Source organism: Lontra canadensis, unplaced genomic scaffold (genome assembly GCF_010015895.1).
Source record: "Lontra canadensis isolate GAN:19392208 unplaced genomic scaffold, GSC_riverotter_1.0 scaffold25, whole genome shotgun sequence".
NCBI lineage: Eukaryota > Metazoa > Chordata > Mammalia > Carnivora > Mustelidae > Lontra > Lontra canadensis.
The window spans coordinates 14,600,434-14,624,164 of NW_022631019.1; the positions used below are offsets into that span (position 1 = coordinate 14,600,434).

At 39.9% G+C, this 23,731-nt stretch overlaps 1 protein-coding gene across 8 annotated transcripts in view; it reads right to left on the reverse strand.

Annotated features, from left to right (window-relative positions):
* Positions 1-1,873: 1,873 nt before the first annotated feature.
* The window catches only part of HP1BP3 (heterochromatin protein 1 binding protein 3), a 37,457-nt gene continuing 15,599 nt past the window's right edge, over positions 1,874-23,731 (reverse strand). For 7 of the 8 annotated variants that reach the window (XM_032863647.1, XM_032863642.1, XM_032863643.1 and 4 more), the window contains 7 exons: positions 23,588-23,668; positions 22,300-22,454; positions 13,658-13,748; positions 8,460-8,619; positions 6,743-6,854; positions 4,282-4,395; positions 1,874-3,672 (listed from right to left, as the gene is read on the reverse strand). In XM_032863647.1, coding sequence (XP_032719538.1) covers positions 3,378-3,672; positions 4,282-4,395; positions 6,743-6,854; positions 8,460-8,619; positions 13,658-13,748; positions 22,300-22,454; positions 23,588-23,668 — 1,008 coding nt within the window. In that variant the 3' untranslated portion in view covers positions 1,874-3,377. Of the gene's footprint in view, positions 3,673-4,281; positions 4,396-6,742; positions 6,855-8,459; positions 8,713-13,657; positions 13,749-22,299; positions 22,455-23,587; positions 23,669-23,731 lie in introns of those variants that run through there. The other variant, XM_032863650.1, reaches the window with a different exon arrangement.

The window sequence follows — 23,731 nt, forward strand, 5'->3', positions numbered from 1 at the left end:
AGGTTCTTTACGGTAGGCACAAAAATCGGTTAGCAAACCTAGACTAGGGCTGATAAACTTTTGCAAGACAGGAATGATGGAAAAAATGTTAAAGGTATTGGTGTATTACCTAGCTTTTGTTTTCATGTAATTTTCTGGTTAATTATCCAATAGACGGGATTAAAACATACCTCTGTCTTCTAAGATTTATATTGGACCAGGCTTCCTTTAATTAAGTCCGTGTGGATGGTTAGCATCTGTATTGAATGCTTTTATCATATTACTAAGAAAATATCTCAATTTTTTGTTGTTATTGTTGCGATGGTAATCTTTCCTCTCATTGTGTAGGTTAAGAAGCTGACAGTCTTTCCCAGTATTTTCTGAGACTCATTTATCAAAGCTAGTTTGTAGATGGTTTAAGAAAACATGAAACAGGACGCCTGGGTGGCTCAGTTGGTTTAGCGTCTGCCATCGGCTTAGGTCACGGTCTCAGGGTCCTGGGACTGAGCCCCACGGCAGGCTCCCTGCTTGGCGGGAAGCCTGCTTCTCCCTCTCCCACTCCCCCTGCTTGTGTTCCCCCTCTCACTGTGTCTCTGTCAAATGAATAAAATCTTGAGAGAAAAAAAAGACTACATGAACCACTGTAGTTGAGCTCAGTCAGTCACTAACAGAGAGAACTGAAGCCACCGATCTGTGCCAGAAGTTGCTGGGATGACCTCTTGAGTTTGCGGTTTTCCCTTCTGCAACATGGAAGTAAAATTTAGGTGTCCTGCTCCTGTAGAATGCCTAGAAGGGAGAAAAACCCAAACATTCCTTTATCTCATAACAAGTAAGGTGCTTGTTTTTGATGATGGGGATTTTCACTTAAGAGTGCAGTGCCCCTGGGGCGCCTGGGTGGCTCAGTGGGTTAAGACGCTGCCTTCAGCTCAGGTCATGATCTCAGAGTCCTGGGATCGAGCCCCGCATCGGGCTCTCTGCTCAGAGGGGAGCCTGCTTCCTCCTCTCTCTCTGCCTGCTTGTGATCTCTCTGTCAAATAAATAAATAAATAAAATCTTTAAAAAAAAAAAAAAAGAGTGTAGTGACCCTTCTGTCTTTTCCCTTTACGTGATTCTAAAGCAAGGACAGTTTTGTCCTTACCTGAACTTTGTGAAGTTAACACAATGTCAGAGCTGGAAGGGATTTCAGATGATCTAAACTCCTTCCCCGATGCTGGAGCCCCTGATGTACAATACAGCCACCAAGTGACCGTTCGGGGTATCTTCTTAAAAGCGGTACGTAAAACAAAGAAACCAACCGAAATCCTCCAACTTTTGACCCCAGAAGAGTATTGTTCGCACAGGTACCCAACACCCATACTAAGAAATTACTACCTGCCAGATAGCATAACAGAAAACAGAATTAGGTCTGTAGGGTTTATCAACCCTTTGGCAGTCTCATTTTTTTTTTCCTAACCCAAGAATATATGTGAACATTAAACATAAAATAACTGGACTCTGTGATCTTGAAAATAAGGACCTTAGCAAAATGCAAAACAATTTTTTTAAACCTCCTACTCATTAAATAACCAGGTTCAATATTATCGAGAGAGACATCATTTACCATCCATATAAATTCGAAAGCAAATAAACTGGAGCTTGTATTTAGAAAGGAAGATGGGGGTGTGCTGCTGGCTCAGTCAGCCCAGCATGTGACTCTTGATCTTGGGGTTGTGAGTTCAAGCCCCACATATTTATTTAAAAATAAAATCTTTAAAAAAGTTTTTTAATTAAAAAAAATAAATAAAAATAAAAAGGAAAATGGATGGCAGCTATTCCAAGGAGTAGAAAAGACTCAAGTGAATGCGACTTAGCTACTTCAAAGGAGGTACTAGAAATTTTTAAATATAAGCTACAGTTCAGCAGCTTTAAAATTTCATGTTTATTCATATTTTTCAAAATATATGTACATAAAAAAAGGAAGATTTACAACAGGAAAGATTGCCTTACATGCAACACAAATTCCAATGGGCTCATGATGGGATCACACATGATTATGGATCTACTTCCAGCCAATCTTCTCCAGTCCATTTCCCAGCCCCACGCTAGGCTGCAGATGAGATCCCAGGAGACAATGCAAGTGGAATGAACAAATAATGTCTTTTGCCTCTGGCAGCACTCAAAGGGGCCAGAGGCATACACCAAAAAGTTTAAGACAATTAAAATGTCAAGTGCCACAGGGAGGGTAAATGATAACCAAAAATCAGTATTTCCCAAGTAGAAAGCTAGTACTATTGAACACAACTGCACGATACTGAAACAAATACAAATGAGGAAGGTTTAGGTAGTCGGGCTTCATTTGCCCTCTTTTTCTTTTTTTTTTTAAGTATCTCAAAAAGGAAGCCACTTGCTTGATATCAAAAGTGCTGTGGAAAGAAAGGAGGGGAAAAAAACCCACAGATGAATCTGGAATTTAGTTTATTTTAGCAAATTGTATGTTTTTCCACTTAACATTTCTACATTAGCAATGATGTAACTCTCCAACATTTCCTTATAAAAAAGGCAAACTGGAAATGACAAGTCATGCTCCAAATATTAAAAAATATATTTAAACATTTGATCAAGAAGATTTTATATGTTTTGGTTTTTGGTAACACAGGTGACACCAGAAATCACAAATTCAGTGTATTCCTATATTTCTCCTTCAGTCAAAAATCAAGTGGTGGAGGGAATCTGTGCTTGCGGTTGAGGGAACACAATGCCCTGGGCCAGTGAAAAAAACCTGGAAACTGACCAATATGAAAGTGGCCCAAAGGAGTCACAGGTCTTCAGAACCTAATGAAATCATAACGTTTTTTGGCTTATTCCCAAAGCTAAGATGTCTCTGTATTTATATAATTGGAGAGAGAGAGTTAGTGGAGTGGTTTTATAAATAAGATTAATTATTATAGCTATAACTGGAGTCTCCAGGCAGAAGGCTTTACAGTTCAGTCAGTGCTATATACTGCCTCTTTTTTACTTCCAGCACCTGACCAGCATCCTATTCATGATGCTTTCTACAAATATAAAAGTCTTTGCAACTGTTTAGATAAAGCTGGAAGGGGGGGGGAGCCAAAGCTGACCATAAAAAGAGGGTTGGGGTGGAGGGAGAAAAAATGACAAGTGTAGATTATACAGTTCAGGAATACCCAGAGTTATCGCAGAAATTAAAAGGACTGAGGGAAGGGGCAGGCACCAAGAACAGCACCTAAAGCTAACAAATGCCTAAATTGGTTTATTTATATTCCCTCCCCACAATGTTCATAGGGGAGGAAAAAAATGTAATTTTTAAAAGCATCAAAACTAAAACAAATGCACACTGACCTTAGAAAATAAGATTCTGAATTTTATCATGATACCCTTTTTTTTTTTCCCTATAAAATTTACTTTTTTGCTTTGAAAGATTTCTTCATGTTGGATTTGCCCTTGCCGGGCAATTTCACTTCCTTTCTCACACTGGCTGCAGGCTTCTTTGAAGAGCCACCACTAGGTTTCTTGATGACTGAAGGTGAGGGCCTGGCTTTCTTGGCCGGAGTTTTAGCCTTGGGAGGGGCTTTCTTGGGCGGGGGCCTAGCTTTCCCACGCTGGGCAGCTGGGACTTTAGGTGCAGGCTTGGACACTCTCTGTTTCACAGATGCAGCCTTCATGGATGCCTTCGCTGGGGTTTTCTTCTGCAACCTGTGAGAACCAAAGAGCAAAGATCATCACTTAGTTCTTGAGATTCACTTTGCCAGGATGACCAGATACTTTGCCACAAAAGATCTAGCGCAGATAAAAAGCCACCTGTGGAAAGGGTAGGAATGTTGTTGTTATTATTCTTTAAAAAAGATTTTATTTATTTGACAAGAGATCACAAGTAGGCAGAGGGGCAGGTGGGGGGGTGGGGGGAACCAGGCCTCCCGTCAAGCAGGGAGCCCCATGCAGGGCTTGATCCCAGGACCCTGGGATCATGACCTGAGCCAAAGGCAGAGGCTTTAACCCACTGAGCCACCCAGGTGCCCCGGAATGTTATTATTTTTTAACTGGAGCCTTTACTAAGGATTCACGGAAGTCTATACGTAATTCATGACGTTTTTACTAAAAAAATACGGGATTATTTTTCTTTGAATAACCAACAAACTATGGACACACATACAGATTTGACCAAACGGTACATTACGTATTCACAGGGCTTCCTAAGTTCAAAGCCCCTGAACTTTCAAGAAGACAAGATCAAATGTTACACAAAGAACTTTCTGAGAGGGATCCGAGTTGTTCAGTCACTGTCACTATTACTGCCATTTTTACCTCCTCTTAGGTGGAGGCTCTTCATCGTCCGAGTCTTCTTCTGAGGAGTCATCCTCCTCTTCATCCTCGTCTCTTGAATCATCTAGCTCTTTCTTTGGAAATAGAACTCCCGGGCTATGAAAAGGAAATAGGGAAGAAAAATTAGGTAAAATTAGGTCAAAGAAAAGTCCCATATAGGACAAGAGAGAAATGTGAACCTAGGTGCTATTTCGTGGACATACAAATGCCATGTCGTAAGTATCAGGTTACAGTTTAACTTATTCTGAACACACAGTTATAACAAATCTGTAAAAGTCCCAGACCATACCTCATTCCCTTCCTCCTGCCATTTAATAAAATTGATTCTTATCACTTGGTAAAATGATTACTTAAGCTCTTCATGTGTGTCCAGCACTGTATTAGCCACTGAATACAGAGCAGCGGACTGTCTGTAAGGCAGCGAGCCGTCTACACAGCACCATACATTTTTTGCCCTCCTGATATGGGCAAAGACCTCAAAATAATATAAAGGCTGAATCTCTTCAAGTTTTAGAGAAATACAGCGAGGACTTTCTATTTTCTTTGCCCTTACTAATAAAAATATTGATCTCATTGATTAATAATTCCTTAAATTATAACATTTTATGTGCTTCACTTTAAGAATTAAATTTAATGTCTGAGAACTTTAAGTAATACGCAACCAACCAAGTAACACCTATTTAGGCTTGTGCACAAGGTACAATATAAGAAACTACACTATACTCTTGCTAAAATAAGGTTTTAAGAGCGCCTGGTTGGCTCAGCCATTAATCAACTGCCTTCGGCTCAGGTCATGATCCCAGCATCCCGGGATCAAGCCCTGCATTAGACTCCCTGCTTGGCAGGAAGTCTGCTTCCCTCTCCCACTCCCCCTGCTTATGTTCTCTCTCTTGCTGTCTCTCTCCGTCAAATAAATAAATAAAGTCTAAAAAAAATAAAATAGGGGCACCTGGGTGGCTCAGTGGGTTAAGCCTCTGCCTTCAGCCCAGGTCATGATCCCAGGGTCCTGGGATCAAGTCCTGCATTGGGCTCTCTGCTCAGCAGGGAGCCTGCTTTCCCCTCTCCCTCTCTGCCTGCCTCTCTGCCTACTTGTGATCTCTGTCAAATAAATAAATCTTTAAAAAATTAAAAAATAAAATAAAATAAAATAGGGTTTTAGTGGTACATGTCACAGCACTTTACTAGAAATGAGAGCATAAGAGGGCCATCGCATGGGTGCAAAGGACAGTGCTTGGCCCATGGGAGGTGCTCAACTTATTTTTTAGTGCAGTAATAAATAAAGATAAGGGGCGCCTAGGTGGCTCAGTGGGTTAAAGCCTCTGCCTTCGGCTTGGGTCATGATCCCAGGGTCCTGGGATCAAGCCCCGCATGGGGGGGGGGGTCCCTGTTCAGTGGGGAGCCTACTTCCTCCTCTCTCTCTGCCTGCCTCTCTGCCTCCTTGTGAATCCTGTCAAATAAATAAATCTTGAAAGAAAGAAAGAAAGGAAGAAAGGGAGAGATAAAAGAGGTTTTCAAGGAAATGACCTCCATAGTATGGAGAAGGCAAATCAGGATTCTTGGAAGCAGCCAATGCTCTTTCTCCTTGGACAACTGACAATTAAAAACAAACAAACAAAAAGATTTATTGATTTATTTATTTGCTGTGAGAGAGCGAGCGAGCGAGCGAGCATGAGCAGGGGGAGATGTAGATGGAGAGGGAGAAGCAGACTCCCCACTGAGCAAGGATCCCGATGTGGGACTCAATCCCAGGATCCTCAGATCACCACCTGAGCCTAAGGCAGATGCTCAACCGACTGAGCCACCCAGGCACCCTGAATGATGGACAATTAAAACACACCCAATCCTTTAATAATCTTCTTCTCACTAGCATTTACTTAATAAAGAAGGACTGAACATAAAAATGGCCAAGGAGCTCAAAGAATTCAATGCCTGATTGTAGGAATGGATGGCTAACAATAAGCTCTGGCAGGGTAGCCCAAATCCCGACTCCTACATGATAAGTTTTTACTCTAAAACCATATTGCCTTAGGTAGGGGCACCCAGGTGACTTAGTCGGCTAAGCATCCAACTCTTGGCTTTGGCTCAGATCATGATATCAGGGGTCATGAGACTGAGCTCTGAGCTAGGCTCTATGCTTAGTGTGGAAGTCTGCTTGAGATTATCTCTCAAGGTCCTGGGATCAAGCCCCGTATCAGGTTCTCTGCTCACCAGGGAGCCTGCTTCCCCACCACCACCCCCGCCTCTTTGCCTACTTGTGATCTCTGTATGTCAAATAAATAAATAAATCTTAAACAAACAAAACCAAAACAATACTGCCTCAAGTAGTCTTTACTTTCAAGTAAAACAGTAACAAGTTAATAAGTTAAAAGCCCAAGCCTATAACCTAGAATCAGATTTTAAATTTACAATGACCAACACTTCACATTATGGGCTAGCTGCTTACCTGGGATAATAAGGAAAACAGAGCTGGAAGGTGCCACTGAATCCTTTGCCAGAGATCTGCTCCATCCACCCATTCTTTTCACATTTCTGCAGTGTTTTCTTCAGCAAATGCACTGAACAAAAAATTCAGAAAGAAAGTTGTTTATTAAATTTGATAATTACCTCAACTCTAATCAGTTATACATCAATTTACTGTCCCGTCACAGATACCAGTTGACATGTGCTAAGGGAATTCTTTGTGGTGAAAGGGATGAATAATTCACTCAACAATTAAGTGCCCATAAATTTGAAAAGGTTAAACTGTCACAGCAAGAGATTTAGAGACCATTAAGCCAAGTTCCGAATTTCACAGAAAGGAAAACAGGAGCCCAGAGTGGTCACTTGCCCTACAGTGGCACAAAAATGATTAAGAGCCAACTTAAAACTACATCTCTCATCTCCATTCATTTGAACATCCCCTGAATGCCCATCTGTACTAGGAAAATCATCTAGGAGAATATCGATAAAGAGTAGTATCACAGCAAACCACAGAATAATACTATGGCTTCTAAAGGCCTCACCAATTCTCATTTTTCATAGAGAAACACATCAAAACTACATTTTATGGTGATTCAGGGTCCAAAACACAGTAGCAGTATCAGTGAAACTGCAAAGGTTAATAACCAACTTCATCTTCTCTTCTAATACTCAACCGAAAGGGAAAATCATGAAATGGTTTGTAAAGGGTCAGCAGACATAGTAAACACAGTACATATTTTAAGGAAGGAAAGATTTAAAAAAGTCACAGCAGTTTTCAAAGTAATGCATGAAAAAAATGACCAGAAAGCATTCTTCTGTAACATTAAAAAATTCATACTGCATATATGCTAAGTCACTTAATATTAAGGCATCAAAAGTACTTTTAATTAAAATAATACAATCTAGTTTGCATTTTGTTACTTATTTTCCACATTCTTTACCTACACCACTATGCCTAGTCTAGCACCGCACTGAGAAAACACCCAGCCACATTACTCCCTAAGTGACAGTGCTGCTAGGATGAGACTTTGAATCACAAACACTACCTGACAGGCTAAACACACTTTACTGAAAAAAAAAAAAAAAAAAAAAAAAGTATTTTCTGTTTTAGGGCTTAAAAGACAATGAGAAATAGCAAGTCATATTTTAAAAACACCGGCTTGGTTTCAAGGTGAAATTAGATGTTTTAGTTAATATTCAGAAAGGCAAAAAGAAACTATACTTGAGACGTGTCCTGAACCAAGGATTTATCTAAATTACAACAAAAATAAATATGAGAAAAACCTTTACAGTGAAATAAAATCAAATCCTGATCTTCAATAGAGATTGTAAAAATTAAGGAAAAGGGGACGCCTGGGTGGTTCAGTGGGTTAAATGGCTGCCTTCGGCTCAGGTCATGAGCCCATGGTCCTGGGATCAAGCCCCAAATCCGCCTCTCTGCTCATGGGGAAGCCTGCTTCCTCTTCTCTCTGCCTACCTCTCTGCCTACTTGTGATCTCTGTCAAATAAATAAAATATTTAAAAAATTTAAGGAAAAGCTTTGATAATTTTTCTTCTTGTAAATAATAAATCTGTAAAGTTGTTGTTCCCTCTTAGTTTCACAGTCGGCACTTAATGCTTTGTCATTAACAGCATGGGCTCTAAAATGTTTCACAAGGTAATTCCCGAGCCCAGTCACTGCATACAACTCTGAGTCTTACTTTGATAGTTAGAATTGGTCCCTGGGTGGTTCTCCAGGACATACTTCTTCAGAGCAGTGGTTGAGCAGGTCTTCGGCTCATTCATGGCAGCAATGGCAGACAAGATTGCATATTCCATCAGGCTTCCACCAAGCAGGGGTTTCTCCCCTGATTTCTTCAGCTGTTTTCCAAGGAGGAAGAGAAAAGCATCAAGACAACACTCTCCCAAAGCAGGTCAAGACAAGACTCCTCTGCACCAGGTGGGTCGGAGTTCCTGCATTAGCACAGATATGTTTTACAATAAATTGTCAGGTTAGGGACTTTCTCTTCCCACTCATCAGGTATTCAATCTGACTGAGGAGTCCCAACCCTTCTATGGCCTCTCCTCTCTCCATTCACCCTTCCATCCAACCAAACAGCAACAGCTACCCTAACCCAAACAGAGTAACTGCTCTCCCCCAATAAGCAAGTTAACTTGTTATACCCCAATAAATAAGATACTTTTGAGAATACTTCCTTTGTCCCAATCTGAAAAATGCGGTAGTTATATAAAAAAATAATAATAATAATAACTTTTTTACTCCTCCAAGGAAAACAGCAAAGGAAAAGCTTAATAACTATTTAGGGTATCACACAACAGAAAATCACACAGCATATTCCAAGGACAAAAGGATGGGAAACAAAGATTAGCACCAATAATCAAAAAGGGTAAAAGGACAAACTAAGGTATGGTCTACAAATGAGATTCTCAAAGAGCAGTCTACAAATTCTCCGGGGTTCCTGAGACTCTTTCAGAGGATGTGTAAGGTCAGAACAATTTTCATAATACTAAGATGTGATGTGCCTTTTTCGCTGTGGTGACATTTGCACTAATGGTAGAAAAGCAATGGTGGGTAAAACTGATGCCACCTTACCACAAATCAAGGAGGAGACAAAAAAATGTACCAACAGTTACTGTATTCTTTATTGCTATGCACTGTGTTTAAAAAAAAATAATAAAACGTTAATTTCACTTAGGAATGCCTTTGATGAAGTAGCAAAAATTATTTTATTGAATCTCAACCACAGTGCACTCTTTTTGCTATTTTATGGGAGGAGATGGGAGGAACACATAAAGCCTATCGGCTGCATTGGAGGTATGACAGTGGTCTCAAGGACAAGCACTCTCAGTGACCGAGCTGTGAGCTGAACTAGCTGCATTACTCATGGAACACCCTTTCTTACTTGATGGAACAACAAACAGATAAATTATAGTTATTTAGGACTTGGGATCCTGGTAGATATTTTCTTGAAAATGTATTAAGTGTCTCGTTCCTCCAAGAAAAACTAGCAATATTTGTTACCAAGCATAAAAAGCAGTTTTTTAAAAAAATTTATTTATTTGAGAGAGAGAGACAGAGTGTGACAGTGGAGAGGTCAGAGGGAGAGCAGACTCCCCACCAAGCAGGGAGCCCGACGTGGGACTCAATCCCAGGACTCCAAGATCATGACCTGAGCCGAAGGCAGTTGCTTAACCAACTGACCCACCCAGGTGTCTCTAAAAAGCAATTTAAAAAAAAAAAAAAAAGCAATTTTTAAAAAAAAATTTTAAATCACAGAACACTTGTATTTACACCATGGTGAGCCTGGTCATTTCCCAGTACTTAAATATTGTTCTGATGAGGTCAGCAAGTAATATAATGTTACTTTTGTTATTAGTTGATGAAATGTGATAATATTTTAATAAGCTACATAATTCAGTGAACCACTATTTTCCAAATGATCCTGTTATGAAACTATGCCTGGTTAGAAGATCCACTCCAAGTTCAAGACCAAATGATTTTAAGGGCAAGAATAAAAATTTCACTCATAAGGTCTCAGGTTCTACATGGCAACTAACCTTTAAGGAATTACTACAAAATCAGTTAATGTAATACATGATATTAACAGGATAAAGGACAAAAACCACATGACCATCTCAAGAGACACAGAAAAATCATCTGACAAACCCAACAGCTGTTCACAATAAAAACTCCCAGCATTCAAGTAATAGAGGAAAATATTTTCTCAACTTGGTAAGAGGCATCTATGAAAAACCTACAGCTAACTTAATGGTGGAAGACTTAATGTTTTTCCCTCTAAAATGGGGAACGAGATAAGGATGTCTGCTCTCATCACTGTCCTGGAGGTTCTAGCCAGTACAATTAGGCAAGAAAAAAGCAAAACAAAACATCTAGATTGGAAAGGTAGAAGTAAAACTGTCTTTATCTGCAAACAATATGACTCTGTATGTAGAATATCCCAGGGAGTCCACAAAAAATCCTAAGGAGCCTACAAGAAAACTACTAGAACAGTAAATGAGTTCAGCGAAGTTGAATTAATATAAAATCAATAGACAAATTGTATAAAATCAGTAGACAAATCAATTGTATTTCCACAGATTAGCAATATCCAGAAGTGAAAGTATTTCCATGCACAATAACATGGAAAAAGAATAAAATACTGAGGAACAAACTCAACAAAAGAAATTGAAGATCTTTATACTACAAAATGCTGCTGGAAAAGTTAAAGCTCTGAATAAACAAAAAGACAGTGTTCATGAACTGGAAAAATCAATATTATAAGGATAATGATTCCTCTCAAATTGATATACAGGTTCAATGCAACCTCTACCAAAATCCTAGCTGGCTTTGTGAAAACTGACAAATTCATATAGAAAGGCACAAGACCCAGAATAATCAAAACATTTTTTTTTAAACTACACTTTAACATTTCCCAGTTTCAAAACTTACTGCAAAATTTTCAAAGCTATAGTCATCAAAACAGTGTGGCATAAGAATTCACATACAGGGATGCCTGGATGGCTCAGTCGGTTAAGTGACTGCCTTCAGCTCAGGTCATAAGCCCAGGGTCCTGGGATCGAGTCCCGCATCGGTTCTCTGCCTCCCCCTGTTCATGCTCTCTCTTGCTATCTCTCTTTTTAAATAAGTAAATAAGATATTAAAAAAAAAAAATTCACATGTAGATCAATGGGACAAAATTTACAGTTCAGAAATAAACCCTTACCATTTACAGTCATTTTTTTTTTTTTTTTAATAAAAATGCCAAGGCAATTCAGTGGCCAAAGGACAGTCTTTTCAATAAATAATGTTAGGACAAGTGGATATTCCCATGCAAGAACATAAATATTTATATCCTCACCTCACCTCACCTATTTATACCACAAATAAAATTCAAAATGGATAGGCCTAAATGCAAGAGCTGAAGCTATTTAAAAAACCATAGTAGTAAATCTTGTGATTGTAAGTTAGGTGATGATTTATTAACTACAACACCAACAGCAGAGGCAACTTTAAAAAATGATCACCTGGCTTTCATCAAAATTAAATACTTTTGCACCTCAAAAGACACCATTAGGAAAGTGAAAGCATAGACCACAGAGTTAAGAGAAAATATCTGCAAATCATATATCTAGTGAGGAACTTATATCTAGTTATGTAACTTTTATATCTCAGTAAAATAAATAATCCAACTGTAAAAACAGGAAAAGTAATTAAAGAGACATTTTACCAGAAAAGATAAACAAACGTCCATTAAGCACATGAGAAGATGGTCAACATCAGCAATCAGGAGGGAAAGGCCAACCCAAACCACAATGAAATGACACTCTCTATCCACCAGTATGGCTAGCATTTTAAAAAGACAGTAACAAGTGTTTGCGAAGATACAGAGAAATTAGAACCCTTACACTTTGTTGGTGGGAATGTAAAATAATGCAGCCACTCTGGGAGTTTCTTACAACATAAATTTACCATACAGTCCAGCAAGTCCACACTCCTAGTTATGTATCCATGTGAAAAAAAAATATGTGTCTGAACAAAGATTGAGATGTAAATGCTCATTGGCAACATTACTCAGAAGAGTAAAAACAGTGGAAATAACCCCAATTTTCATCAACTTGTGAATAAACAGAGAGTGTTAGATTCATACAGTGGGATACCATGCGGCAATACAAAGGAATGGGAAGCACTGATTCACGCTGCAACACGGACAAGGCTCAAACAAGACTATGCTAAGTGAAATAAGCCAGACACAAAAGCCACATATTGTATGACTCTATCCATATGAAACATGTAGAAAAGGCAAATCTATATAAAGAGAAAGTCCATTAGTAGGTTGGCTGAGAATGAGAATGGGGAGAGACTCCAAGTGGGCACAAGAGAGCTTTCTGGGTGAGGAAAATGTTCTAAAACTGGATTGTGGTGATGGCTGTACGACTTTGCAAATTTACTAAAAATCACTGAATTATAAATCACAATTTAAAATAAACGTATTTTGGGGCACCTGGGTGGCTCAGTGGGTTAAAGCCTCTGCCTTCAGCTCAGGTCATGATCTCAGGGTCCTGGGATGGAGCCCTGAATCGGGCTCTCTGCTCAGGGGGAGCCTGCTTCCTGCTCTCTCTCTGCCTGCCTCTCTGCCTACTTGTGATTTCTGTCAAATAAATAAATAAAATATTTTAAAATAATAAAAATAAATGTATTTTATGATATATAAACCACACTTTAATAAAGCTATTAAAAAATTATCATTTGTTCCAACTCTTGGTTTTGGCTCAGGTCATGACCTCAGAGTGGTGAGATCTGAGCTGTGGGTGGGGCCCTGCACTCAGAGAGGTCTACTTGTCCCTCACCCTCCCTCCCTGTCCCTCTCACCCCCTACATATTCAACAGCTCTCTAATAAATAAATATATATTTTTTAAATTATCATCTGTTGAGTTTTCATATAGGATCAAAGAATAACGTCCACAACTGTTTAAAAATTATCTGAAAATACTCCACACTTTTCTAACTGTATTACTATGTGTGGTGAATTTTCTTCAGATACAACCCAAAATATGTTGAACAGATAGATACCAGCTGTCTTCTCTTCCCCAAGATATTAAAGACTTTTGCAAGTTTTTAATAAACAGTACCTTTCTTCTCTTCTCATTCAATTTTTTTGTTTTGGCAAATACAGTTATTTTTCACAAAAAATTTTATCATTTATGTTAATGTGAAAAATTTTTTAAAAATTTAATATTTAAAAGTTCCCTCAGTTTTAATTTCTAATACCATAAATATTGACAGATATAACCCACATTAAAAAAACCTCTTGGGGTCCTCAAATTTTTAGAGTGTAAGGAGGTCCTGAAATCAAACTTCTGACAACCACTTCTCTACAATCCTTTTCAGCCTCTAACCTGGAATGTCCCAGAAGCACCTTTGCCAGTTATTTGTTCTAACTGGCCTCGCTCTACTGCTCTCTGCAGAGCATTCTTCAACAGCTGAGGCCTGCAGAGGAAACAAAAGAATAGCAATACATCAATGAAGGAGAGATTTGAAGAAACAAATCCAGGGTTATTCCCTGAACTGTGTTCTTAATTCTTATTATATGTGCTACTTTGTTAAAATGGACAATAATATAAAGTACTGGCACCCTTAACACAAGTGGCGTTCTTTTTTCTTTGAGTAAAGAAGTCAATACCCAGATACACAGAACCGTATACCACACACAACCAATTTCTGAACTTCAAGACACTCCAAACACCCTCCATTTATTTTCATCAACAACAGTGGCAACCAAATCATGTAATCAAGCAAAGAAAGCATGGGTATGTTTAAAGGTCCCATTCAAGGGGCGCCTGGGTGGCTTACTGGGTTAAGCCTCTGCCTTTGGCTTGGGTCATGACCTCAGGGTCCTGGCATCGAGGCCTATGCGGGGCTCCCTGCTCAGTGGGGAGACTGCTTCCCCCTCTTCCTCTGCCTACCTTTCTGCCTACTTGTGATCTCTGTCAAATAAATAAATAAATAAAATCTTGGGGAAAAAAAATCTCAGAATGGCCCATTCTTTCACCACTGCCATAATCTTAGTACCAGCTACCATGCCCTCCCTTCTGGGCACTGTACTGCTTTCTGTTTTCATAATGCATATCACTATTAGGTCAATACACCTATGAAGGCAACCTTTATGATGTTACTCAACTGATGAGGTGTCAGGGTCCTAATGCCTCAACCCAGCTTCAAAGCCTTCCATGACATAATCCCACTTATTAGTCTAGATGCAGTCAGACCCTTTAGTTATCAAAAAAGAATGCCAACTCCTGCCACTGCAATTGTCTCATGAGGCTCCTTTAAGAATGCCTTCCCCACTCCACCATCCATCTAAATTCTACACCCCTGGGACACCTGCGTCGCTCATATCGATTAAGCGTTTGCCTTTGGCTCAGGTCATGGTCCTAGTGTCCTGGGATGGAGTCCTGCATCAGCCTCCTTGCTTAGTGGGGAGCCTACTTTTCCCTCTGAATGCAGCGCCCCCTGCTTATGTGCACTCTCTCCCCCCTGACAAATAAAATCTTAAAAATTAAAAAAAAAATAAAAAAAAATTCTACTTTCTTCCAGATCTGATCAAGCCCCATCTCTTTAACTTACCGCTAATTCGCAGGCACAGATCCTTGTTCTGAAAAATTCTAAAGTCTGTATCACACCATTCTGCACTTACTAAGATGCCAAATGCTATCTGAAATGCTTTATTTGCATGGAATAAACTAGAAAATACAACAAATCCAAGAAACAGGTACTATTACTGCCCATACTTTACTGATGGGGAAAAGCTGAGTGACACAGAAAAGTCATTTCTTCAAGGTCACAGAGCTAGGCAGTGGAAGAACCAGTTACAAATTTAGACAATCTGATTCCAGATTCTACAATCTTGCTCACTATGCTATGCTTGCATTTTCCAATAAAAGACACCCAGAACAGTGGAAAAAGCAGGAAGTACGAAATTGAAAAACAAAATAAAAGTTCTGGCTTTACCAGTGAACAGTCAGGTAACCCCAGGTAAGGAAAATTGGGGTTGGGATATGTATTTTTAAGTCTACTTTAAGAATTATGGAAAACAGTGTAAACAAAAGTGTTTTATACTATGAAGTGCTATATACCTTTAAGGGACTTTTTATTATTATTAACAAGTTTTGTTCTTAATTAGATCATTGTACCACTTTAATTAGAAGCAGGGAATAATGGGTGACTGCTGATAGCCGTATTTTTCAACTGTGGAGAAAATCAGTCTGCATTGAGGGATATAAAAATGAAAGCCATGCACAGAGAGAACCAAAGGTAAGGGATGGAAAACAAAAATGCAGCTGACAGCAAGGATTCTGAGTTGTACGCATCTGAATAAGAACGTTACATCAGGGATGCCTGCATGGCTTAGTCATTAACAGTCTGCCTTCGCGGAGGGCGCCTGGGTGGCTCAGTGGGTTAAGCCACTGCCTTCAGCTCAGGTCATGATCTCAGGGTCCTGGGATCAAGTCCCACATCGGGCTCTCTGCTCAGCAGGGAGCCTGTTTCCCTCCCACCCCCGCCTCGCTCTCTGGCTGCCTCTCTGTCTAATAAATAAATACAATCTTTAAAAAAAAAAAAAAAAAAAAGAGTCTGACTTCGGCTCCAGTCATGAACCCCGAACCCCACGTTCTGGGATCAAGCCCCACATCGGGCTCCCTGTTGGGAGGGAAGCCTGCTTCTCCCTCTCCCTGCCTCTGTTCCCTCTCTGTCTCTGTCAGTTAAATAAATAAATAAAAATTTTAAAAGAAAGTAAGTTACCATCAGTCTGGCAGAAATGCATTAAATGGGGCGCCTGGGTGGCTCCATGTGTTTAAGTGTCTGCCTTCAGCTTGGGTCATGATCCCAGCGTCCTGGGATCAAGTCCTGCATCAAATCCCTGCTCAGCGGGGAACCTGCTTCTCTCTCTCCTTCTGCCCTTCCTCCCTGCTCATCCTCACCCTTTCTTGTGCTCTCTCAAATAAATAAAATCTTAAAAAAAAAGAAATCCATAAATGGAATTAAGAACATCAAAAAACTCTTGAAATGAGTGTTGAAAATGTTAGGAAAGGTCACCAAAGACATTAAAAAGTTTAGAGAAAAGTATAGGGCATACAATGGAATCTTGCATTATTTTCTTATTCTGGTGGAGGCAGAAAAAAAAAAATCAAAAAGACAGTATAAATTTATACCAGACAGAATGATTCCTAATGCCTTGGAAATTTTTTAAAATTTTATTTATTTGACAGAGCGAGAGAGGGTGTGTGCATGTAACGAACAGGGGGAACAGCAGAGGGAGAGGGAGAAGCAGGCTCTCTGCTGAGCAGGGAGCCCAATGTAGGGCTCAATCCCAGAACCCTGGGATCGTGACCTGAGCTGAAGGGACCATGACACTTGACTGAGCCTCTACCCTTGAAAGTTCTAAAGGTACCTTCCTAGAATAAACCCCAAATCTCTGTAAACCCAACATACCCAGTTTTTAATTTAGAGTTGCAAAAAATCATTGCTACCAAATTAAAGAGGTGACTTACATATTATATAAAAAAACACTGTCTTTTTAAATTTATATATTTTTAAAGATTGTATTTATTTATTTGACAGAGATCACAAGTAAGCAGAAAGAGAGGGGTAAGCAGGCTTTCCGCTGAGCAGAAAGCCCGATGAGGGGCTCAATCCCAGGACCCTGAGACCATGACCTGAGCCGAAGGCAGAGGCCCAACCCACTGAGCCACCCAGGCGCCCCTATATTTTAATTTTTTTTCAAAGATTTATTTTTTTTTTTTTTAAGATTTTATTTATTTGACAGACACAGATCACAAGTAGGCAGAGAGGCAGGCAGACAGAGAGGAGGAAGCAGGTTCCCTGCCGAGCAGAGAGCCTGATGTGGGGCTGGATCCCAGGACCCTGGGATCATGACCTGAGCTGAAGGCAGACGCTTAATGACTAAGCCACCCAGATGCTCCCAAATTTAAGGTTTTTTAGAGAGAGAGAACGGGGGGTGGGGAGAGGCAGAGAGGGAGAAAGAGAATCTTAGGCAGTCCCCACACCCAGCATGGAGCCCCACATGGGGCTTGATCTCACAACCCTGATCTCATGATCTGAACAGCAATTAAGAGTAGGAAGCTTAACTGACTGAGCCACCCAGGCGCCCCTAAAAAAATACTCCTTGAACATTAAAATCGTATTTAGCACAGTGTAATGCTCATACTGTAAGAATGATGTTGGAACTGAGACTGAAAATATTAACATGAGTTGAGCACTACCTATATGCCAGGCACTGTTCTAAGAGCTTAACATGTGCTAAGAGATTTGAGCCTCCTAACAACCTTATCAATACACTGCTTATCAATGAGGAAATTGAGACACAAAGGGATAACTTACTTAGTGATACAAAGCTAGAAAATGACAGAATTGGGATTTAAACCTAAGGGGTCTGGTTCCGAAGTCTGTACTCTTAACCACAGTGCTCTTACAGCCTCTAGGTATATGGGAGAAGAAATTCACGTCTCATCTCACATGTTCCAGGACACAGGGTCCTTGTGGAATGGCCAGGTGAAAAGCCCATTCATTCATTCATTCATTCATTCACTTATTCAACTAATATTTACTGAGCATCTACTATGTGTTAGGCTTGGAGGAAACAAAAGTGAACAATTTAAATAAAAATCCTGGCCTTCAGGATTCTGACATTTTAATGGGGTAGGCAGGTAATTTTAGAAAGACTAGGCAGATGTAGCATATGTTAGAATGTGATGAGTGGTATGGAGAAAAATAAAGCTTCAGAGAAGTAGAATTCTGAATCCTGGGAGAGAAGGGAAAGGCTGCAGATGTATTTTGGGTGGGGCCATCAATAAAATGCAGTGTATGGGCCATGGCTGGATATTGACTGGAACAAAACTACAAAAAGTCATCTTGGAGGACACTGAACATGGCCCGCACATTAGATGTTAAGAACTTAAATAATGGTAGTATGATGGTTTTGTTCTCACTGCATTTATGTGTATGTTTGTAAGTTTCCAAAATAAAATGATTAAAAAGAAAAAAAGGGAAGGCAATCATGGCAGAGTCAAGGCACTCTAACGATGACATTAGAGTAAAACCTGAGGGTAGTGAAGGCCAAGTGGATTATGGGGGAAACCATCCAGGCAAAGGGAACAGCAAGCATGCAGACTCTTTCGCCAGTTATGTGAGGGAAGGGTTAGTGGTGGTTTGGTCAGAGATGCAATGAAGTGTAGTGTCTTGTATACTGTTTTCAGAGACTCTGGCTTTAATTATGTGGGGGTTGGGAAGCCACTAGAAGGTAGAGTGGCAAGGGGATATGATCTATCTTATATTTTTACAAGTCCCACTCTCACTGCTATGCTAAAAACACACTGAAGGGGAGGGAGCGTGAGAGGCACAGTTAGGAAGTTATTGCTGTAATACAAGTTAGAGACGATAGTGGCTTGGAAGAGAGTGGTAACAGTGGAGGTAATGAGAAGAGGTCTGTTTATAGTTATATCTTAAAGCCAAATCCGAAGTAATTGCTTACAGATTAGATGGAGGTGTGGAATAAATGGAAGAGACTATCATAAAAGCAATGTTTCTGGCTTCAGCAGCTAGAAAGATGATGTCGCCACTAACCGAGGTGGAGAAAATACGGAAGACACAAAACTTTTTGGGGAGGGGTTCAAGAGCTCAGTTCTGAACATGTGAAGTTAGAAACACAAGTAGTGACAGGAAATAAGCATCTGTCTATGTGAATGTGCAGCCAGGAGGGAGGTATGGGCTAGATTTATATATCTGTGAATTAGTAGCGTCCAGCTTTGACAGTAAAAAAGAATTACCAAGCGAATGTGGATAGAAAAGACAAGAAGGAAGCCTGGCCAGCTAGCTCAGTCAGAAGAGCCTGAGACTCTTGATCTCAGCATCAGGAGTCTGAACTCCATATTGGGTGTAGAGATCACTGAAAAACAAAAACAAAAACACTAAACAAAACAGAAACCAGGGGGCGCCTGGGTGGCTCAGTGGGTTAAGCCGCTGCCTTCAGCTCAGGTCATGATCTCAGGGTCCTGGGATCGAGTCCCGCATCGGGCTCCCTGCTCAGCGGGAGTTTGAAACGTAAGAGAATTCAGGTTCCCTCTCTCTCTCTCTCTCTCTGTCTGCCTCCTCTGCCTACTTGTGATCGCTCTCTGTCAAATAAATAAATAAAATCTTAAAAAAAAAAAACAAACCAGAAAACAAACAACTAAAAAACAAAAAAAAGACAAGAGACCTACAATCTAATCCTTAGGAGACTGAGAAAGAATGGGTAGTGAAGTTGGAAGAAAATCAGGAAGACAAGCTGTCCTAGAAGGCAAGTGAAGAAAGTAAAGAAAGGAAGGAGCGGAGTTCGTGAATACGTTAAGTCAATGCCAGTGAAAGACCAGCAAGTCAGTGAAGGACTATGAATGACTACTAAAGTTTACAACATGGACGTCACCTGTGGCAATGACAGAAAAAAGTATTTCAGGTAAGATGGTTGAGAGTGAAGTGTGACAAAAGTGGGTTTAAAAAAGGTAGGAGGGGAAGGGCACCTGGGTGGCTCAGTTGTTAAGCCTCTGCCTTCAGCTCAGGTCATGATCACAGGGTTCTGGGATCAGGCCCTGCATTGGGCTCTCTGCTCAGCAGGAAGCCTGCTTCTCCCTTTCTCACTCCCTCTGCTTGCGTTCCCTCTCTTGCTGTCTCTCTGTCAAATAAATAAAATCTTAAAAAAAAAAAAAAAAAAGTAAGAGGGGAAAGGAATGCCTGGCAGGCTCAGTCAATAGAGCATACAACTCGGGGTCATGATCTCAGGAGCATAATCTCAGGGTTGTGAGTTCAAGCCTCATATTGGGTGTAGAGCTTATTTAAGAAGAATAAATAAAATTAAAATCATTAAAGGGCAGGAGGGGGAAAACTGTAGACATCAAGTACAAATAACTTGTACTTTAAAACTGCATTTTTGGGGCACCTGGGTGGCTCAGTGGGTTAAGCCTCTGCCTTTGGCTCAGGTCATAATCTCGGGGTCCTAGGATTGAGCCCCGAAATGGGCTCTCTGCTCAGCAGGGGCCCTGCTCCCCGCCCCACCTTCTGCCTGCCTCTCTGCCTACTTGTGATCTTTCTCTCTGTCAAATAAATAAAATCTTTAAAATGAAATGAAATAAAACTGCATTTTTTTTTTGCTCTTTTGACCAAGTCTAAGTACAGCTAAATTGTCATGTTAATTGTATGTATGACAGGATTGCACTACAGTCAGAGACAAAATCATTATGGTATCACAGCAGTAAAAAGAAAAAGGGTTTCAAAAGAAAAAGTTATCGGGTGCCTGGGTGGCTCAGTTGGTTAAGCGACTGCCTTCAGCTCCTGGAATCCCAGGATCGAGACCCACATCAGGCTCCCAGCTCCCAGAACCAAAGGTAAGGGATGACCTTCTCCCCTCTCATGCTCTCTCTCACTCTCTCTCAAATAAATAAAATCCTTAAAAAAAAAAAAAAGTTATCATTAATAAGGTCATAGATAAAGATCTTCAGGTTTTTTACCATTATGGGTTGGTAACCCATCTATTATCAGACAAAATTTTGTTTCAACATAAGACGATGACGAGAAATGTTCCTAAAGATTAGGTACGGAGTGAAGTTCTGCTGCTAGCAACAACCTATCTCCTGTGAGAAGAGCAGTATGGTAAGGAAAGAAAAAAGCTGGGAGGTGATAAGGTCTCTAGTCACCAGAGAGTAAAAAGCAATGAACGTGAAATGTGTTTCCATCTTTAAATGCATCGTACATGCATCATACATGCATTTCTAGCTCACAGCTCTATCTGTGGGTCATACTCAGCAGAAAAGGCATGAAAAAATCAGGATATTAATTTCAGACTTTGTGCTTCTATGATTCTCTTTTCTTTTGTACCATTTCACTGACTCTTTAATTGGGCACTCTGAAGATCATGAAGTGGTTTTCTGAAAATGTGGCGTCTGGGTTGAAATTTCAGCAATTCTAATCGCAGGCCTCAGTAATTCAAGTACATACTGGAGCTAAACAGTAAAGGACAATGTGCATGCAAGACAGAAATCACAGAAATGACTCTGGATTGGAAGACAATTCTCTAAAAGTCATATAACAAAGATCTCACATAAACACACTTAAAACACAAACTCTGCGAATTATAAATTTAAACAATATGTCTGCATGAATCCACAAACTAGCACATGTGACAGTCTAAATTATCATTCTACGTATTTTTAAGTAGCAAATTTTTTAGAAATGAATTACTACCAAAGTTCTCCCAGAACTCTACCTTAAATGTTTAAATGATGAAGACAGTACGGTCTCTGTAAAGGTTTTTGGAAACCCGAATTCTCTTACGTTTCAAACTCTAAATAAAAAATAGAGCATACACCAATCACCTCATACCAACTGAGGATAACTAATATCAAAATACCAGAAAAACAGGGGTTGGCGAGGACATGGAAAAATCAGAACCCTTGTGCACTGTTGGCTGGGATGTAAAATGATACAGCCGCTGTGTGAAACAGTATGGCAGTTTCTCAAAAAAATAAATACTAGAATTATTGTATCATCTAGCAATTCCACTCTTGGGTATAGACCCTTAAGCACTGAAAGCAAGATTTTAAAGAGATGTTAGTACATCTCTAGTCATAGCAGCATTATTCACAAGAGCCGGAATGTTAAAGTCAACCCAAGCATTCCTTTTTATTTTTAAAGTTATTTATCTGTCAGAGAGAGATACTGAGAGACAGAAGGAGAGAGCGTGTACACAGGCTAACAAGCAGGGGGAGCAACAGACAAAGGGAGAAGTAGGCTTCCTGACAAGCAAGGAGCCTAATGGGGATTTCAATCCCAGGACCCTGAGATCATGACCTGAGCCGAAGGCAGACTGAGCCACCCAGGTGCCCCTAAAATGTTCTCCTTCTTGAATATTTATTTTTTCTCCTTTCTCATGAGAAAGGGGCTAAGGGAATAACACAGACATCTGTATACTGAAGTCTAGGCAAACAGCTCATACCTGATGTCCACTCTAAGTTTAGGGTAATACTGAGACACATATTTCCTGATGAGACTGTAGGAAGCTTCTTTAGGTTCACAAAGGCGAGTAAAGGCCAATGGGAGAATATCCTCCAACTTTACTTGTGGTTCTGGATCCACTGCAGAGTTTCTGTTCTGAAATATAGTATCAAAAATTATCATCGTTACAGAATATGGAGTTCTCTGTTCGAATGCTTCTCTATTCAACTCAAGGGCTTACCTAAATTGACTGCTAAATCAATTGCAGAATACTATCACTTTTTTCCACACTCAACTAAATATACCACAGGGGTAGTATAATGGCACTTGTGTGGCAACTTATTTGAGATAAGAACTTCAGACTGAGAGTTAAAATATGTATAAATATGAAAAGAGGGGCGCCCCGGTGTCTCAGTCGGTGAAGCATCCGACTCCTGATTTCAGCTCAGGTCATGATCTCAGGGTTGTGAGAGCAAAAGCCCCAGACCGCGCTCTGCACTGTGTGTGGAGCTTAAGATTCTCCCTCTCCCCCTCCCTGTCTTGAAAGAAAGAAAGAAAGAAAGAAAGAAAGAAAGAAAGAAAGAAAGGTAGGTAGGTAGGTAGGTAAGACTTTAATTAAAGGTCCTAGTTTATCCTTAGCCTTCAATAACAAAGAATGCAAAGGAGCACACAGCACCAAAAAGCTCTGTAAAGAGTTTATTTCATTCAAAGTTTTAGGAAAAAAGTACAAAAATCTTTGGAGTTGCAAAAAAACAGACATAGAGAAATAGTCATGATTTCAGTTACTGACATAGAGGAAATACTACATATTTCACTTTATTATAGTACAAATACTTTCCATAAATGAAAATATGTATCGCAAGGAACAGAAGTGTTAGTATGCACAAAAAAGAAAAGGAAAAGGAAGAGGAAAAGAAAAACAAAACCAAAAAGGCTCTGGGTATAGTTTTGGGGTTTAATATTGGGTAAAGATGTACTTACATGCCCCTTTTAGTTTAACATTTCATATTTCAATAAAAGGAATATAATTCATACAGTTGCCCATAATTCAACATATGGCAGTTAAGTGCATGGGCTCTGGGGCTGGCGTGCTTGGATTTACACACTGCCTGTTTTCTACTCATTAGCTGGCTGATGATAGCAAACGAATCATTTACAACCTCTCCAGGCCTTAGGAAAAAGGCTGCACTCGGCACAGTGCTGGCACACAGGGAACACTCAATCAGTGCTGTTATGTCTAGTGGAAGAAATAGTTTTATAGAGCTCAAACTGTGGTAGAGACTTCTTACCTTTCTGTTTCTGGATTTCTGAGGTGTTTTTCTTGATTTTTGGACCACAATAAAACTCCCAGAAGCACCTTTTCCTTTTACCTAAGGTAAAGTAATTATAGTTGCAATAATCAGTATTTTTAAATTACTGTGTTATTAATATTT